Raw genomic sequence first — 20036 nt, 5'->3', positions numbered from 1 at the left:
TACCACTTTTCCACTTGGCTGGTCACCTGTTCCAGTCAAGTCTCCTAATGGTCCAGCTAAGTCCCTGTGAACCACTTTCCCACTTGACTGGTCCTCTGTTCCAGTCAAGTCTCCTAATGGTCCAGCTAAGTCCCTGTGAACCACTTTCCCACTCGACTGATCACCTGCTCCAGTCACGTCTCCTAATGGTCCAGCTAAGTTGCAAGCTATCTGAAAACCCTTCACAACGCCCCACACTCGGGCACATTTTTAGATCGCTGAAATGATCGAAACGATCGGTCTTATCAAAAACAGTATGAGTATACTTTTTAATTACTATAAAGGTTTGATCCAACTAATTTGGTGTCAAAGTCATTGTCATTTTTTTGTTTTATAGTTTTTGTTCCTTTTTCTGTTCTTTTTTGGTTTTTGTTTCGCTTTTTGTCTTTTGCTCGTTTTTTCGTCCCCCTAGTTACTCCCCTTACTCAATTAGCTAAGCCTCGTTCGGAGAGCGTACCAGGAAGTTTTCTCAAGTTTTCTTAAAAAGCTATCATGGCACAACCGGAAGGTTTACACGTTCCCGCTGAACCGTACCACCGGTACTCTAGAATGGGCATATAGCCCGGGGCTGCGTCAAGTGGGTTCGACTCCGTACTCATGATGTCGCCTACTTCGGTCACATATGAGGCTTAAGAAGAATAGGCCCTATAACCATTGGCTCATGAGTCTGGGACACTATCTCTTGTGTTTTTCTACCTCAAAACGGTCGGAGCCAAATCGGTTCGCTTGCGACTTGAGACTAAAAACCCGTTACAGCTTAAAGGCCACTACCAAATTACCCCCCACTCTAGAAAATAAGAACGTCCCCATACTTAGGTCTCAAAATACACGAACGCCATTAAAACATGGTCGGAATAATCCGCACAGTTACTTTTTATTAGACAGTGGAACTTTGATCCATTACAGATGGATCAACCTAAACCTCTCCTTACCTCAAAATAACAATCATAAAACACACGCAAGAAAACTAAATTGGGTACTCACATACCAGCACACTCAAGAATTGGAGTAACTAAATCAGTAAGCAACTTGAGAATTAAGTATGATAACTTGAGAAGTTTGTTACTAAATAATTTCAACAAGGGAAACAAGTTTTGATTCAAGAATTGAAATTTTTGTCTGAACCATTGGGAGACCCCAGCTGTCCACCTTTCCACTGAGGGTTCACTCTAGTTCAACTCGACTAAATGTATTTTCCTTCTGTAATCACTCCTTCTCCTATTTCAGGATAGGACGGCTCTACTCGCGTTTATTTTGTATCTGGAAATTGCGAATAGAAATTTCGCGCTGCTTTTTCAAGTACTTTCCCGCGATTGTAAATCGGTTGTTCTGATATTCTATTTCTGAGATTTTCAGTTTTCGCGAGAAAGTTGAGCATGACAGGCTCAATTCGAATTTTTGAAAAATTAATTTTTCTCCCAAAATTGCGTAGTTCGTATTCCTCAAGGTCAAACTTCCAAATATGACCGACTGGCACAAAAAAAAAGAAAACAAAGAACCGTGAATAAAAAAAATTTTCTGCTCTCCGGTAACATTTTGTTTTCGGCTATCCTGGAATGGATTCATTTTTTCGGGTATTCCGCTCGATGACGCGCCAGGGAATAAACAGGCCCGGTTTGAGACAGTAATTGTGCGGATACGTTTGTATTTTCAGGATCATGTATAGCACTGATGTTGAGTTGCGTAAGAGTTTTTCTTCGAGCTTGCGACATTGAAATTGTTTCTTGAGTTGCTGTGTTGTGCGTTAGCTCGGGTGATCTAAGAGAACTCAAATATTTTGCCGAATAGATGGAATTCTTGCGGTCAAGTTTCCGGGGAACTTTGTTAGGAGCCTTGCTTGGCGATTGTGTCGGTCTAAATTTTGAAGGGTCCGCAAAAGTGCCCTTTTCTGTGCTTAATAAACACTTATTCAGATTCCAATCTTTGTCTACAGTCTTACCTTACAGTGATGACTCAGCACTCACACTGGCTTTGTCTGAGGCATTGATTGAATCGAAATTTTCTTCACAACCAGACTGTGTAAATATTGCAAAATCATTTCGTGAGCATTTCAATCGAAATCCCGACCGCGGCTATGGAGCTGGAGCTTCCGAGTTATTGCCACAGCTTTTGTCTAATAAACAAGAGGATCCTTTTTTTGAAGCCTCATTAATGTTTGATGGCACTGGAAGCTATGGAAATGGGGCTGCGATGAGGGTCAGTCCTGTAGCCCTGTTTTCTCAATCGTTTGAAGATTGTAGACATTATGCCGCCATGCAAGCAAAATTAACCCATGCTCACATCTTAGGAATTCATGGTTCAGTTTTGCAAGCGGTTGCGGTGAAGTGTGCTCTGAATCAAAATGGTGTCAAAGATTTGGATAAAGTGAAGTTTCTCGATTTGTTAATCGATCAAATGAAGTTGGTTGAAACTGAAGACTCCGTTAAAACAAGAACTGATTCATTTGTGTGCTATTATTTGAACATCCTTGAAACTATCAAGCATCTGGTACTCAAATTTGAGGGCCATGCGTTAGACGCCACGAAAATGGCGACACTTAGAACTGAGCTTGGCAATGAAATTTCGGCGCACCGATCTGTTCCTCTGGCCATTTTCATGTTTTTGTTTACTCTTCACCAGCCAATAACAGTGGAAAATGGTGTGACCGGAACAAAAGAGCAGTTACCACCTTTGTGCAATTCTATTTTGCATTGTATTGCGATGGGAGGCGATACGGACACAATAGCTTCAATGTGCGGGGCTATTTGCGGTGCTTATTATGGATCAGAACCTGATCAGATTCCTCCAGCTTGGATAAAAGCTTGTGAAGCAAATGAGCAGTTCATCCAAATTGCAGATAAGATTTATGAACTGCGTTCACAAGTTGATGTTAAAGTAGAGCCAGCGAATCCATGATAATTAATGAATTTTTTAATTATTTTTTTAACTCAATTAAAACATTACAAGCCACTTTTTCAGCTGACTGGGCGTCGGCTTCATTGTTGGCTTATTCATTTTGCCTTTTAAAAAAGTTTTCGGTCGTATCCATTGGTATTGGTTTAACTCTAATATTAGTTATGAAAGCTTCACATCAAATTTTCCCGAGCCTATTTGAAAAAATATATATTTTCAAATTTTTTTTCTGGTTTTCTACGAATGTTAGCTTCGTTAGACGTTTTACTCGGTTTTTCTTGAATGATCTGCTGTATTTGTCCTAGCCTTTCGGCAAAAGGCTTATGAAAACATGAGGTTATGCGTATCACAGGTTGGCAACAAAACTAGGTATAATCAACTGTTTAATAAGAGAGCGATAAAAGACTAGTAAATCAACTTCTATATATACGGAAAGTTAACCGCCTGTTGAGATCTGATCTCGTGATATGACATCGCGTGACATGTGCGATATCCAATCATGTTCTTATTTAACAAAAAGTGGAAAAAGACTTCTCTATAAAGTGAGAAGTCATTTCTCCAAAACTTAACACTCCTCCTTTCAAAATAAGTCTGTAACATTCGCCCGGAAGATACATATCGACGGAAGACAAAACTAAGTCTTAAGACGACTGGCTAACGTCTAAACAGAGCTTTGCATGCTTTTCACCGTCTCTACCAAGCCAGTACTTTTCGGTGGTCTTTCTAACATCGGGTCGACAAAAACGTTACTGCTTTCGGCTTCGGTCAAAACACTCAAATTAACTAGATTACATGCAGAAATAGTGAGCTCATGGCTGGGTCTCAGTATCCCCAGACCACGAGGTCACTCCTAAAAACAGGGCTACTACTTATTTTATTACTATTGTTTTTGTTCAGTAGATAAAAATCATCATCTCCATCGAAGATGGATCAACCCTTTCCCCCAACTCCTAGCTTCTCATCCTTATCAAAATGAATCTAGATGTTAATTAAATTCAAGTCAGGACATGACAGGAAGCTAAAAGTTTATGTAACAGGATCAAAGTTTCAGTTCCTTTACCCCTCCGGATTGACAAATCCGCTGGATCAAGCTTGTTAATCCTGATTTCTTCTTAATCCGGAAGGCCGTCTTTCACCCTTCACCGTTGTTCGCAACGGCCTTGCAACTATTGTAGCGGCACAAATGTTGCAACTCGGAGTGTTCTCTGTAACTCGTTGTCGTTTTCCAATCTCGATTTCGTAGTTGTTGTTAGCGCAGCTAATGTTGTTCTATTTTTCTTTCTTGTTTTAGCCAAATCGGCCGTTTCTGACGTTTCTCAGAAATATGACGTCATAATTCGAATTTTTGAAATTTTAAAATACCAGAATATTCCAGTCCTCACCGTTTGGCCAATCGTTCCAATAACGCTCTTAATTCTTAATAATCACCAATCCGGAAGGCTCGCTGCTAAAAATTCGAATTCTGCAGAGATTGCATTTTTCACATTCTGGTCGAATGTCACAGTCTACACTATTCTTGAGATTCAGTTTTCCCATACGATATTTGTTGAGAGCAGTATCAGTCTGTCCTAGCTCAAGTATCCTGATCAATTTGCTTGCACTGCTTTCAAACTTCCTAGTCTTCAATTTCTTTGAACCTAACTTAATGTCCATACTCTGAGACTTCTTAGCCTCGCATAAGTTTCTTGACTCCTCCTTACCTCGTTCATCTAATGACTTTTTAGTTTTTGCATGGGCTCTAGACTCATTTTTCAGCTCAACCTCTTTCATTTTGTCATCGTCATTTGTCATCAAATTCTCATTTTGCTCTTTAAAGTTCTCTATTTCTCTCCTGTCTCTCTGCAAAAATACGTTATATTGAATCTGAACTCTGGAAGAAATGTTTTCCATTTTATCAACACTTCATTTTTCGTGATTTCTAAATCCTATTATTTTTCAAATAAAACGGTTTTCTCGCTCACTTAGAGGATAAATAGTCTCATTTTCTTGATCAATACGTAATTTTTTTCCAAAAATTACTCTAGCTCCTCTTCTAAGTTTTGAGACTGACAATAAATTTTCTGATTTTTCTGCTACATGGAAACAATCGTTCATTGAAACTTTTTTTCAAATTTTCTTGAAAATATCTCAGTAAACTCACCGGTTCCTTAAAACATTAGACTCCGTTTTGTTAGCGTTTTCAACAGTCCAACTCAACGAAAAAACCTCTATCCTTCATCATACTGCAAGTTGCGCCTGAATCTATAACTAAGTCAACATCGACTCTATCGGCTGAGTTGTAATAGCTAATATAAGTTTCATTTGTTTCAGCTAACTGCTGCGCTTCTCCCGCGCTTTTCTCTTCTTACAAGTCCTTCTTACAATCCCTTGCTATGTGTCCTATTTCTAAGCACCTGAAACATTTCACTGGAGGTCTATCACCAGATGATTGGTTAACCTTTTTCAATAGCTAAGATCTACAATGAGCTGCTATGTGTCCTGTCTTATTGCACCTAAAACATGTTTTTGTTCGAAAATAAACGAATGTTCAGTCGCCTCCTTCTCATTCCTATGATTACTTTCAAAGTTTAACAAGTCTTTCTTAATTTCGTTTAAACACTTATCATCTATGCTAAACTTAACCAAAGTACAAAACGTATTGAACTCTTTTAATAGGCCTTCGAGAATGATTGACACAAACATCTTTTCACTTAAATCCTCGCCTGCTGCATCTAAATTATACTGCAACTCTTCACCTCTAGGGATATAATCGACTTCACTCTCATTACCTTTCATTCTTATCGAAGTTAAGTCTGAAATCAATTGCTGCAGTCTCGGTCTCTCGGCGCTTTTGAAACTTGTGCACAAATTTCCCAAGCCTTGCTTCCCTTGCCTCTATAGGGTCTCCAAAACCAAAGAGATTTTTTGTCTAAACATTGTATCAACTCATATCAAACATGCAATTATTTTTCACCTAAATTTCTCTCCCTTTTCTTAAAGATGCCTCTCTCTGTTCTACAGTAGCATTTTTCCTAACACTGGATGAAAATCTATCTAAGAGAAAAAAAATCTAGCCTCAAATTGCTCAGCAAAGTACAAAAAATATTCTTTTCCTGAAAACATTTTTCTCTGACTGAGTCATTTTTAACCTAAACCGTATTGCTCTGAACAAATATCTTATGTTCCACGTACTTTTCAATGACAAAAATTCAGTCTATATTATATCCGCAAACATATCGCGGCGCATAATATACGTAAGCATGTATCTCATTACCTAAGTCTGATCCGAAGCCTAACGGTAAGCATACTGAATAACACATCAGCGATTTAGCAAAGCTAAGGTTACTTCACAGACTTCATAAATAGCAATATATATTAGCAAAATAGAAATTTTGGAGTCTTTTTCTATTGTGGAACTTCTATTCTTTAAATCAGGTTCGAGTTCAGATCTCGCAGCGACGGATTACGATCCCTCCAAGCAACATAAAAATCTACAAAATCTACAAATTTGTAAAACACCACATCAATTGAGTTTATCAAATTGACCAGTTGGTCAGTTTCTATCTATCACTGTTTCTCTCTCTCTCTCTCTCTCCCTCTCTATCTCCCTCTCTCTCTCTCTCTCTCTCTCTGTGTGTGTGTATCTCTTTCTCTCGTGTGCTTCTTTCGGCTTTCCTTGTGACTGTCTTCACTGATCCTTGAATTGTCTCAATGCCCTGTCTCAATGACTCCTCGTTTTGCTCTGTTGTCTATCTGCCACTTCACTATCTTCTTTGTGACTTTTTCCTCGGTTGTCTTGGTGTGACTTCGGGTCACAAATTTACAGCTTGCTCTCTCAAAATTTTTTGTTAAGTCATTCAATCTAGACTTTTGGCACGTGTTTTGGCAGCTGGGCCCATAACCGATCACAGGTTGGCAGCAAAACTAGATATAATCAACAGTTTAATTAGAGAGCGATAAGAATAGAAAATCAACCTCTATATATAAAGAAAGTTAACCGCCTGTTGAGTTCTGATCACGTGATATGATATCGCATGACATCGTGCGATATCCAATCATGTTCTTATTTTGAACAAAAAAGTGGAAAAAGACTTCTCTATAAAGTGAGAAGTCATTTCTCCGAAACTTAACACTCCTTCTTTCAAAATAAGAATTGCATCATCAACTTCCTACTTTCCACTATCTTTGAACCTAACTCTATGTCCATACTCTGAAACTTCTTAACCTCGCATAAGTTTCGTGACTCCTCCTTACCTCGTTCATCTAATGACGTTTTAGTTTTTGGATGTGCTCTAGACTCATTTTTCAGCTCAACGCTTTTCATTTCATCATCGCCATTTATCATCAAGTTCTCATTTTGCTCTGTGAAGTTCTCAATCTTCTCTTCTGTCTCTCTGCAAAAATTATTTTCATTGAATCTGAATTCTGAAGAATTGTTTTCCATTTTATCATCGCTTCATTTTTCGTGATTTCTAAATCCTATTATTTTCCACATAAAACGATTTCCTCGCTCACTTAGAGGATAAACGGTCCCATTTCCTTGGTCAATACATGAGTTTTCTCAAAAAAATATTTCTAGCTCCTCTTCTAATAAGTTTGAGACAGACACTAAATTTTCTGATTTTTCTGGTACATGGAAACAATCACTCATTGAAACTTTTCTTAAATTTCCTTTAGAATCTCTCACAGCCAACTCAACTCTAACTTGAAACATTAGACTCCGTTTTTTTAGCGTTTTCAACAATCTCGCTAAAACTCGTGCAGCTCAAAAAAAAGAATCTTATCCTTTTTCATACTGCAAGTTGCGCCTGAATCTATAACTAAGTCACAATCTATCTAAGTGGATTTCTTGATATGGGAATTTTCTTGCAATTTACGAGCCACCTAATCATAATTAGGAATTATAACCCATGTTTACTTGTTACGCTTGCGATTATCAAGCGTTATCAAACTGAAATAGACGTTTTTTAGTTAATAACTTGTTTAACAAAATCACTTGTATCTTGGTTCATAGTGAATTCAAACTTGCATGTAGTCCCGGCCAACTCAGCCTGGAGGTAACGAATATGCCTGGGGCGGTAAAGTTTCTGGCGTCGAATCTGACCAGGACCTGTTTTTTTTTTTCAAGCGGGAAATATTCTGTCCACTATCGCAAAAAATTTTCAAAAAAATAGGCCAGTTTAAAATTTTAGAATCTCAAAAAGCAGCTTAGATTTTTTCAGATTTACAACTTGTTTTACAGACTCAGGGAATCATTTGGTACCTTGTTTTGTTATTATCAGACCATTTAGCCTGAAGGTAAAGATCATGCTTGAGAAATCATTGGGCTGGTGATCAAATCCGGACGAGACCTCTAAACTTTGCATACAAGAACTGTGTGCCTGCTTACTTTTGTCGGTTTAGTTCTAACCTTTTTTTAACCTATTTTGAATACCATATCTAACGTAATAATCTAGGTAACTATAGAGGTAATAGTGCAGGGACTTAAGATCCATGATATTGCAACTCTTACGAGTTTTTGCATTTCATGTTTGTTGTACTTAATCGATCTCTGTTTCGAATTTCTGAGATTGATTGTGTTTGTGAGAGAGCAAGAGAGATTTAGGCAATTTTTGTTTCTACCTCGTCAAATCTCGCTGCAGTTCTCCCAGGGCATCTAGCAATTTTCTTGTTAAAGTTTCGTAGACTTGACAGTTTTGCTTGTTATATTGGTATTGGTGCATCAGCCTCATATTGCCTTATTTGAGCTAAATTTGAGTTTCAAAAGTTATTAGAGCTTCACAAAAATTCGATCTTTTTCCCTCAAGACAAAGGGCGTCTACCCAGATTTTCTTACTGGGATACAACTTGCTCGTGGGCTTCTGATAATTTGCTGAATCAGTCATTTTTCGTGTGTATTCATCATTTCGAGCCAACTGAGTAATAATTGCTGCTCATCTGAAAATCTTACATTCCTGTTTCATCCGATAAAAGCCTGTTGTTCTAATCGCCAAATTTTCTGCCGAACAAAAATATGAAATGGTCAGTTCATGACAGGGTTGCAATGTTTAAAACATGTCTCGCTTAAAACGTGTTTAAAACACGTTTAACACAGTGTTTAAAACACTGAATAATTTAGCTTTAAAACAACTTCCCCTGATTTGCAGATTTTCTTGTGTGCTTTGAAAAAATGAACTGTATTCGTGGAACAACCTCCTCGATGGATTTCGTGAACGAGGTATCGAACGACGCGAATGGCTCGAAAGTGCCGAATAACGGTAAAAATCTTCTCTTCTGGGTTCTTGGTTTGCTGCGTTTTTTTTGTCTCCGCTTACGATTTTTTTTGGAGTCGATCCTGTTGAAAGTGAAATGAAAAAAGCACTCAACTGGGTAAAGTGCGGCGCACAGACTGCATATAGTTTAATTGTTTTTTTTTTGTTTAAAACATGGTTAAAACGCTTTAAACGTTGAAACGTTTTTTTTTATAACTCGAAACGTGTTTTTTTTGCAACCCGGGTTCATGATGTTTGCCTCATTTTAACCTCGAATTCGTTTTGTGTCTGTGTTTTTGCCACTCATCAAAAGAAAAATGTAAGCCTATCAAGACTTTAGTTCAGAGATTGTCAGGGGGTAATTTTCTTGTGCAACAGAGTCTTGTTTTACACTAGGATTAGATTCCGCTGACATTTAACTGTTGCGAAAGCATGTGTCTTGTAATCAGGAATTAGAATTTTCATCAAATCTGAAAGACTGCGCTCAGTTCATTATTTTTTAATCAATTTTTTATGGCGCCCATTTTGTGTATAGGTGAAGCGTTCGCTAGAGGTACCATGTTATTCCGACCATTGAAAATGGGAGGAACTTTGGATTCGGGTCTGTTTTACTATTTTTTCCTCGCAAAATTAGCTACCACAAATAATCATCGGACAGAGTTGAGTGATATGTCATATTAAAGCCCTACTATTCGTGATTCGAACATTTCAAAGTTAGAAAAACTTGCTCGTGATTCGAAAAATTTGTGAATTCGGCGAGGATCTGTTAATTCGGCGAGGCTCTGTTGCATTTCGTTGCTACTACAACGAAACATTATCCGTTGTCCGTAAAGATCAGTTTAGGTTTTCTGCGTCGGGCTATGAAGCTGCGCAGGGGCTTGAAGAGCGGAGTCTGCATCATAACAGGGCAAATTTCAGAGTGAACGGCGCCGGACACAAGGCAGGAGAAGAAAAGAGCTTATTGCTTGCTGAAGTCCCCGTTGTTGCGTACGGAAAAGGGTCCAAAGAAGTTGATGCCAGTCGAGTGTAAAAGGTAGACGTTGTCAGTCAGACGTAGTGGTAGGTCGGCCATTTGAGGGTTGAAGGGTTTTTGTCATATGCGGCGGCAGGGTAAGTATTGCCGGGTGATCCTTTTCTGGTGCTTGCGTGATCACAGGAGCCAAAAGTCCTATTGTAGAAATGTCGTAAGTACAGCAGTCGGTTGCTGCAAGGTTGGTTGAGTAGACCAGTCAATGCTAGGTGAGAGTAGGAAGGCTTGTCCTGTGATCCAGCGGGAGGTTGAAGTTATTTCTGAGGCTCTATATCCACGTTTGGCGTCGTCGGCTGAGTTGTATTACTGGGCGCGTATCTCCAATCCAAATGGGAAGTGATGTCCAAAATGAGGTTTGGGCGGTTAACAATGAATATCCGGTGGCGCTGATTTGGTGTGTTGATCTAGTGAAGAACTGTTGTACTGTCTTTCCAAACTGTCAAGCTGTTGATTGTGATTTCGTGCTATTCTTTCACAAACTTGGCTAGTTTGGCTCCATAAGTTGCGGCCTGAAGCTCCAGGTTCGGATTAGTCATTCTTTGAATGGTGATTTTCGGGCTTTTCCGATTAGCAACTTAAGGCCCACTGTGTTGTCGTTGTAAGCTATCCTGAGGTATGCAAGTGCTGCAAGTATCCTGAGGCGTCGCTGAACACGTGTAGTTGAATGTCGGTTGCTTTCATCTGGTAGGAAGTACGTTCGACTCTGGTAGTATGTTGTTGAAGTCTTCGATTTCGTGGATCAAATCGTTGAGGTCGGACAAAATAGTTAATTCGAGGTCTTCGTCCCATTGAGGTACTTAAGTTCATGCAAGTTGTAGGTTTTTAATGATTTAAGTTGTTTAGTAGTGAAATGACCAGGTAGTAAAATGTTTTTGTTAAATTGTTTGATACTAATTTTTTATGCACCTTTCAAATTCATTCAGAATAATTTTTGAGTTTAAAACATTCGTTTAGCTTCTGTATAGAAGAAATTTATCTTATCAGCAAGGGCATTGTTTTCCGTTACTAGACTTCTTTCCCGTAAACATTTTTGCTCACAGGACTCATCTAGACTCGTGTTACTTTAGTTCTTATTCAATTCAAATTTCTTAGTGCCTCCTGCACACTTAGCCTGGATGTAGCGAATACGCCTGAGACGGCAAAGTACTGGGGTTCGAATCTGACTGAGACCTTTTTTCAAACGGTCCATTTTCCGGGTCAGAAAAAGTTCAGGCCTTTTATTTGTCGGCGTATGTTTTGTCGGCTTAGTTGCCAGGTCTGAGAATCGATTTTTTCGTTGTAAACAGTTTTCACTGTAATTGCTTCAAATTTAGCATTTTAATTCTCCCGCCGATATGAAATTTGTTTTTATTACTGGCTGTAATTTTATCAACTCGGTTTGTCAAATTTTGTTCCCCATTTTTTGGGGTTTTTATCGGGTTAATAAGTTTCGGCTTGATTTAGATCGACCTAGTGGCCTTTTTCCGCATCATTCGGGGATCTTTATGCGTGCGTGTTCTCTGAGGGGAGAAGAGACATTATTTTTTTATTAATTGAAATGTTTTTGATTTTTTCCGGCATGAAGGGTTTCTGCTCAGATGTTTTCGGCTTTTTACCGCATGTTAGTTGGAATTTCAAACTCAATCAATCATCTGGCGTAAGTTACAGAAGCGAAACAGCTTCCATTTACTTAAATCAAACGGAACAACGTGCCTGCAGCCGTTCGAATCAGTTTGTATTTAGTAGGGAGGGCAAACTGAGTAGCCATCTGATTTGTTACTGGTAAAATTGCACTGACATTTGTAACTGTCGGTGTTAATTTTTTGCTGAGCTCTTTTGAGTGCTTGATGACATTTCGAGCATCTGAGTTTCCCTCTGAAAGGTCATGATTGTGCTCTCCACGGGTCTCGATCAATTCATTGCCTGTTCGCATTTATGTTAATCATTTTTGAGCAAATCTGTTTTTCGGTTAATTTCTTTTCGAAATAAACTTCGTGGACCGACGCTAAAAGTCTCAGTTTGTTTTAAGATGAACCTGTGTATTCGAGAGGTTCAATCGTTTTTTTTTCGATCTTTGCGTTTCTTCATGAATCGAGCACAGCATGAAATGACTGTCAGAATTTTGTTTTGTTCAGAAATATTATGTCAAATTGTTATAAATTAGCACAAGCAAGTTTTTAGTAATCATGTTTGTTTAGTGAAATATCTTATTATAAATACATAACGAACCTACGAACTTATCGATACGAGTCCTAAGTAATTTAGGAAGCTTCATTTTAGCAAGTATAACTTAGATGAGCCAACTTTTTCATGCTTATGTTAATCGCTGGCTTAACTTGGGTGTGATAGGAGGTAAATTGTTGTTGATTTAAGTTGTTTAGTAGTGAAATGACCAGGTAGTAAAATGTTTTTGTTAAATTGTTTGATACTAATTTTTCAGAATAATTTTTGAATTTAAAACACTCGTTTAGCTTCTGTATAGAAGAAAATCATCTTATCAGCAAGGGCATTGTTTTCCGTTACTAGACTTCTTTCCCGTAAACAATTTTGCTCACAGGACTCATCTAGACTCGTGTTACCTTAGTTCTTATTCAATTCAATTGTCTTAGTGCCTCCTGCACACTTAGCCTGGATGTAGCGAATACGCCTGAGACGGCAAAGTACTGGGGTTCGAGTCTGACTGAGACCTTTTTTCAAACGGTCCATTTTCCGGGTCAGAAAAAGTTCAGGTCTTTTACTTGTCAGCGTATGTTTTGTCGGCTTAATTGCCAGGTCTGAGAATCGTTTTTTTCGTTGTAAACAGTTTTAACTGTAATTGCTTCAAATTTAGCATTTTAATCCTCCGGCCGATATGAAATTTCTTTTTATTACTGGTTGTAATTTTATCAACTCGGTTTGTCAAATTTTGTTCCCCATTTTTTGGGGTTTTTATAGGGTTAATAAGTTTCGGCTTGATTTAGATCGACCTAGTGGCCTTTTTCTGCATCATTCGGGGATCTTCATGCGTGCGTGTGCTCTGAGGGGAGAGATGACATAAATTTTTTTATTAGTTCAAATTTTTTTTCGGTACGAAAGGTTTCGCAGATGTTTTCGGCTTTTTTACAGCATGGTAATTAGAAATTCAAACTCAATCAATCATCTGGCGTAACTTACAGAAGCGAAACTGAGCTTCCCTTCTCTTGCGATACAAATTTGATTAAAATCAAACGAAACAACTTCAAAAAAATTCTAAAAATCGTGTTGTCAACAAAAAAAGAAGTTTTCACATGTGCTTGAGTGACACAACTGCCTGAGTCCGCTCTTTTTTTTTGATAAAAAAGATATAGTTTTTTCAAGTTTTTTGTTTAATTTTAACCAAATTTGTATCGCCAGTGGGGCGAAGTTCAGTTTCGCCTCTGTAAATTACTGGTTAATGAAAATGTTATTCTATCTGTTTTTACACTGGCGATAAGGAAGGATATTGCAATCGCATACTAGATTTCTTTCCCGTGAACAATTTTGTCCACCGGATAATCTCCAATTTCTCATCTCGGTATATTTCTCTTCTCAGTAGGTTTCAACAACTACCACACAAGTTGAGAGTGTGCATAGCTCTAGAAACACTTTCCAAATGTACGTGACTTTTGTTAGCAACCATTCAGTAATGACAATCGCTGATGGAATTTGCATGAACTTAGTTTTTGACTTGTCATTACTCTTTTTGTTTTTTGTACAAAAAGAGTTTCGCCTCTGTAAATTACTGGTAAATGAAAATGTTATTCTATCTGTTTTTACACTGGCGATAAGGAAGGATATTGCAATTGCATACTAGATTTCTTTCCCGTGAACAATTTTGTCCACCGGATAATCTCCAATTTCTCTTCTCGGTATATTTCTCTTCTCAGTAGGTTTCAACAACTACCACACAAGTTGCGAGTGTGCATAGCTCTAGAAACAGTTTCCAAATGTGCGTGACTTTTGTTAGCAACCATTCAGTAATGACAATCGCTGATGGAATTTGCATGAACTTAGTTTTTGACTTGTCATTACTCTTTTTGTTTTTTGTACATTTTGGCCTCGAGTTTTTCCAGTTACGAGTAGTGTTCTGCGTGTAGCTTGATTTCAATTTTTGTGGAATTTGAAAAACCAAAGAGAAGTAAATTTTCTTATTTTTAGTTATTCTCTGTATCGCATGTCTCCCCAATCTCTGCTACGCCTCTGTGTTCAAAATTTTAAAATTCAATGCTTGCGATTACCAAATGCTATCAAATTGTAACAAAGTTGTTTCAGGTTAACATCTTGTTGAACTGAGTCACTGCTTACTCGCGCATTGCAGAGCAAAAATTGCTGGCATGTACAATTCCTGCAACATTCAATTTAATTTACCGGTTACTTTCCTCCAAACTTGTATTTAACTTTTTCGAAAATCCAATTTTCTGTCTTTTGTTTGCGTGTTGATTTTTTGCCGGCTTATTAGCATGTTTGTTTTTTTCTTATGAAAGTTCTGACTACTGAGAGGTATTTTGGTTCTTTCTGTTAAATGTAAATTTAGTAGCTCCGCTTTCGTACTCTTTTTTTTCTTCAAAGGTTCAATGGGCGTAACTTTTTTCGGCTCGTGTTATTATCAGCTCAGTCGCCTCATATAGTCCTTTGAAGGGCTACCATAGATATTTTTGCGTGTCAGGTTGATCTTGCCTGATTTTTATTTTCGTGGATCCAATCGTTGAGGTCGGACAAAATAGTTAATTCGAGGTATTTGTGCCATTGAGGTCCATAAGTTCAGGCAAGTTGTAGGCTCGTTCGAAACCGAATTATTGAGAGCATCTTGAATCCGAGTGGTTTCAATAGCGAGGATGTGAACTTCAGGTGTATCCGTTGCGTGATGACTGCTTTCCTAAGTGTCTGGAATTTCTTGGCTTCACGAAAAATTGGCTTCCATTTGACTCAAAGAACTCTTTCCAATGGTCTAGCGTCAGTGATGCGGCTGTCTTTTTCTCCGAGGTGTTCTTATATGCTATAACTGAATTGCTTAGAGTTGAAGGTCCATTTCGTCAAATTGAGTCCACCGAGACTAAACGTGCTGTAGTTCGAATTTCAGTCCGATATCTTCGTCGGTCGTTGAAACGATTTTCTAAGGGTCGTCAACGTCGAAGTTTTGTTCGGATATTGAAATCAAGACGGTATTTGTTATCGTTGTCCTTTGCGCATCGTCTGGTTGCGTAACAAGCAACACAAGGAAACTCGATTGCTCCAAAGATGTGTCGCGTGTATTGGTATTTGATGTTGTTCTGGTTGTCGTCATTCCATAAAAAACGTAGGTATGGCTGGTCCGCTGTGGTCACAAAAACTTGCATGAACATTGCTTCAATGTCGGCTAAAATGGCAATTTAGTCCTCGCGAAATCGCACGACAGGTCCGGTGAGTAGGCTGCTGCTGAGGGACATCTTTATGTAGATGCTGAAGGAATTGAGTATTCGGCGTAATTTGCTGGGATTGTTCGTGTTCGCTACTGGGTTGTGAGGCAAGTAACAACATTAGTCGTTGTCGTTGCTGTTGACTTGCTTGAATCCTTTGTGAAAGTCAGTCGTGATGGTCTCCTCGTATTTGCTGCCAGCCAAGTTCTGGTTTGCGTTGAAAGCTGGCTTCTATTTGCAAGCCAGTAGTTGTTTTAATGCTGTCGAGTCTTCTTCCATAATAGTCCAATCTGTCAGTGTCCATTGTCGAGGAGGCAAATTGTTGTTTCTAAGATTTGGAGAGTGTCTTTGTCCTCAAAGGACATACTTCGTTTATCAGTTTAGATACCTAAGGCGTCGAGTTTGATTCACACAGCAACATGGTGAAACAATTGATAGGTGTCTATGAAGTTCGTTGTTTTGATGTCGGGTTTTGCTGCGATTTCTCTACCACATAGAGACCATCCAAGTGGCACGTTCCAACCAAGGGTTTTATTAGCTGCTGATTGTACTTTTTCTTTTTGTGTGACAAGGCGAGCGAAGTCGCATCCAGTGATGACAAGGCGAGCGAAGTTCATTGGTAACTGGGCAATGGTTGGGTGTCAATGTCCTCGTGTTTATGCCCGTACCTGAGAACACCACTAAGATTAGTAGGTGAAGCGGAAAGGTTAAACTATCTAGAATGGGCAATTATTAATTAAATTGAGAAACAGAAAAAAAAACAAGAAATAAGATTGTTTGGAAAAAGCTTGACATTTGAAATACTTAGCTTAATTTGAAGACATTTTTAGATGTAAATTTGGGCAAGTTAGTTGTTTTGCGTTTTCAGCTTTAAAGTTAGAAGTTATGCTGTTTCAAAGTTGACACCTTGACTCTTTTACTTGAATTTGTTCAGTTTTCAGCTCGTGCGCTAATGGCTTGCACAAATGTTGTATTCACATTTCTTAGAATTGTACTTTGATCGATCGAGCTTTGAGAGTATTTTTTTTGCCTAAATTTTTTTGTTATTATGGTTTTCGACTGAACCGGTTTAGTTTCTAAAATGGTAATTTTTTTATTTGCGAGTGCGTGTTTATTTACTGAGGTATATACGAAGAATGTATTCCATTTTCTGAAAATTGTTCTTAATTTTTCGACTCTTCAGAAAACGTTCAAAGAAGAGTCTTCAGCTTTTTTTGGTGTCGTCCTGAAATTTGTCTGCTTGCTTGCGTAATGTTGTTTTCAGACTTTTTTTCTTTTTTAGGTGTGACTAAGCATCTTTTATTTAAATGCGCTTGCGATAAGCGTGGATTCTCAAATCGGAACATCGATTTTTTCTGGTAAGTCTATTTTAAGAAACTCCCAGAAGCATTTCGCTACCTCGCATGTCATGTGTTTTGAACATGTCTGCATGTTGTAATCAACGTGTTTTCTGCTTCTTCTATATTTATTCGGCTTAAAATGTTCAGGCTAGTGTTTATATCAGCTTACTCGCTTCATATTGCGTTGTTCGACGGGCGCAAAGTTTTTTCTTCTGTAGGCTGTTTAAGAGAATCTTACTCACGGCCTGCTCAGAATTAATACTGACTATTATTTATTCTATCTCGGCTCAATGGACGTCTGCATAAAATTTTTGGGCTCAGTTATCGGTGCATATATTTGTTTTAACTCTGACTTACTGCTGCTATTTTTCTTACTCTGATAATTTTTGTCATCAAATTATTATAATTTGAGACGAGCTTATGAAGTTTTCCGGCAGATCCAATATTCAAAAGGTTTCCACTGGTTTTCAAAAGGCCATAAGTTTGGTGCTTAGTCAATTAAAGCCTGCAGCGTTGTCGTAGTTTTTTTCGGCTTTGTTAGGAAGGAAGGCGTATAAGTAAGCTGGTGCGATACCCGATACACTAATTTGAACTGAATCAGATAGATTGAAGCAGATATAACATTTTAGGAGTAATTCAAAAGGTTCCATCGGCTCAAGAGAAGAGTTATTTTTCCAAAACTATAAGCATTTCGGTATCATCATAAAAAGTTATTCTCTCGTGATCATTTGATACGCCGTCTTACCGGATAAACTTTTTCTAAAATTTTCGGAATCTCTAGATTTCGCCCAAGGGAGATGGATGGCATATTTACATCTAGCTACTTGTATGTGCCTGCAGCCGTTCGAATCAGTTTGTCTTTAGTAGGGAGGGCAAACTGAGTAGCCATCTGATTTGTTACTGGTAAAATTGCACTGTCAATTGCAACAGTCGGTGTTAATTTTTTGCTGAGCTCTTTTGAATACTTGATGACTTTCAAGCATCTGAGTTTCCCTCTGAAATGTCATGATCAACTCGGTTTGTCAAATTTTGTTCCCCAGTCTTTGGGGCTTTTATCGGGATAATAAGTTTCGGCTTGATTTATATCGACCTAGTGGCCTTTTTCCGCATCATTCGGGGATCTTTATGCGTGCGTGTGCTCTGAGGGGAGAAGAGACATTGTTTTTTTATTAGTTCAAATGTTTTTGAATTTTTTTCCGGCATGAAAGGTTTCTGCTCAGATGTTTTCGGCTTTTTACCGCATGTTAGTTAGAATTTCAAACTCAATCAATCATCTGGCGTAACTTACAGAAGCGAAACAGCTTCCATTTACTTAAATCAAACGGAACAACGTGCCTGCAGCCGTTCGAATCAGTTTGTATTTAGTAGGGAGGGCAAACTGAGTAGCCATCTGATTTGTTACTGGTAAAATTGCACTGACATTTGTAACAGTCGGCGTTAATTTTTTGCTGAACTCTTTTGAATGCTTGATGACATTTCGAGCATCTGAGTTTCCCTCTGAAAGGTCATGATTGTGCTCTCCACGGGTCTCGATCAATTCCTTGCCTGTTCGCAATTATGTTAATCATTTTTGAGCAAATCTGTTTTTCGGTTAATTTCGTTTCGAAATAAACTTCGTGGACCGACGCTAAAAGTCTTGGTTTGTTTTAAGATGAACCTGTGAATTCGAAAGTTTCAATCGTATTTTTTTTCGATCTTTGCGTTTCTTCATGAATCGAGCACAGCATGAAACGACTGTCTTAATTTTGTTTTGTTCAGAAATATTATGTCAAATTGTTATAAATTAGCACAAGCAAGTTTTTAGTAATCATGTTTGTTTAGTAAAATATCTAATTATAAATACATAACGAACCTACGAACTTATCTATACGAGTCCTAAGTAATTTAGGAAGCTTCATTTTAGCAAGTATAACTTAGATGAGCCAACTTTTTTATGCTTGTGTTAATTGCTGGCTTAACTTGGGCGTGATAGGAGTTAAATTGTTGATGATTTAAGTTGTTTAGTAGTGATATGACCAGGTAGTAAAATGTTTTTGTTAAATTGTTTGATACTAATGCTTAATGCACCTTTCAAATTCATTCAGAATAATTTTTGAATTTAAAACACTCGTTTAGCTTCTGTATAGAAGAAAATCATCTTATCAGCAAGGGCATTGCTTTCCGTTACTAGACTTCTTTCCCGCAAACAATTTTGCTCACAGGACTCATCTAGACTCGTGTTACCTTAGTTCTTATTCAATTCAAATTTCTTAGTGCCACCTGCACACTTAGCCTGGATGTAGCGAATACGCCTGAGGTGGCAAAGTACTGGGGTTCGAATCTGTCTGAGACCTTTTTTCAAACGGTCCACTTTCCGGGTCAGAAAAAGTTCAGGCCTTTTATTTGTCGGCGTATGTTTTGTCGGCGTATTTGCCAGGTCTGAGAATCGTTTTTTTTTTGCTTTGTAAACAGTTTTTCTCTCTAATTGCTTCAAATTTAGCATTTTAATCCTCCCGCCGATATGAAATTTATTTTTATTACTGGTTGTAATTTTATCAACTCGGTTTGTCAATTTTTGTTCCCCATTTTTTGGGGTTTTTATCGGGTTGATAAGTTTCGGCTTGATTTAGATCGACCTAGTGGCCTTTTTCTGCATCATTCGGGGATCTTCATGCGTGCGTGTGCTCTGAGGGGAGAGATGACATAAATTTTTTTATTAGTTTAAATTTTTTTTTGAATTTTTTTCGGTACTAAAGGTTTCTCAGATGTTTTCGGCTTTTTTACAGCATGGTAATTAGAAATTCAAACTCAATCAATCATCTGGCGTAACTTACAGAAGCGAAACTGAGCTTCCCTTCACTTGCGATACAAATTTGATTAAAATCAAACGGAACAACTTCAAAGAAATTCAAAAAATCGTTTTTGTCAACAAAAAAGAAGTTTTCACATGTGCTTGAGTGACACAACTGCCTGAGTCCGCTCTTTTTTTTGATAAAAAAGATATTTTTTAAGTTTTTTGTTTAATTTTAACCAAATTTGTATCGCCAGTGGGGCGAAGTTCAGTTTCGAGTCTGTAAATTACTGTTTAATGGAAATGTTATCTATCTGTTTTTACACTTGCGATAAGGAAGGATATTGCAATCGCATACTAGAT

The 20036-nt window shown here is 38.0% G+C and overlaps 1 protein-coding gene across 1 annotated transcript; it reads left to right on the top strand.

The window, feature by feature from the left end:
• Positions 1–1697: 1697 nt before the first annotated feature.
• LOC134855230 (ADP-ribosylhydrolase ARH3-like) lies at positions 1698–2953 on the top strand. The gene has a single exon (XM_063872072.1). It carries the CDS (start codon positions 1828–1830, stop codon positions 2932–2934), a length of 1107 nt encoding a protein of 368 aa, XP_063728142.1. The 5' UTR covers positions 1698–1827; the 3' UTR covers positions 2935–2953.
• The last annotated feature ends 17083 nt before the right edge of the window (positions 2954–20036 follow it).

The sequence above is a fragment of the Symsagittifera roscoffensis genome, chromosome 1 (genome assembly GCF_963678635.1).
Source record: "Symsagittifera roscoffensis chromosome 1, txSymRosc1.1, whole genome shotgun sequence".
In the NCBI taxonomy this organism is placed as follows: Eukaryota; Metazoa; Xenacoelomorpha; order Acoela; family Convolutidae; genus Symsagittifera; species Symsagittifera roscoffensis.
This window is presented reverse-complemented; position numbering and strand designations above follow the sequence as displayed.

Bases quoted from the DNA above. Each gene is read 5' to 3' on its own strand.
- LOC134855230 (XM_063872072.1), top strand. From the start codon at position 1,828: ATGGAATTCTTGCGGTCAAGTTTCCGGGGAACTTTGTTAGGAGCCTTG.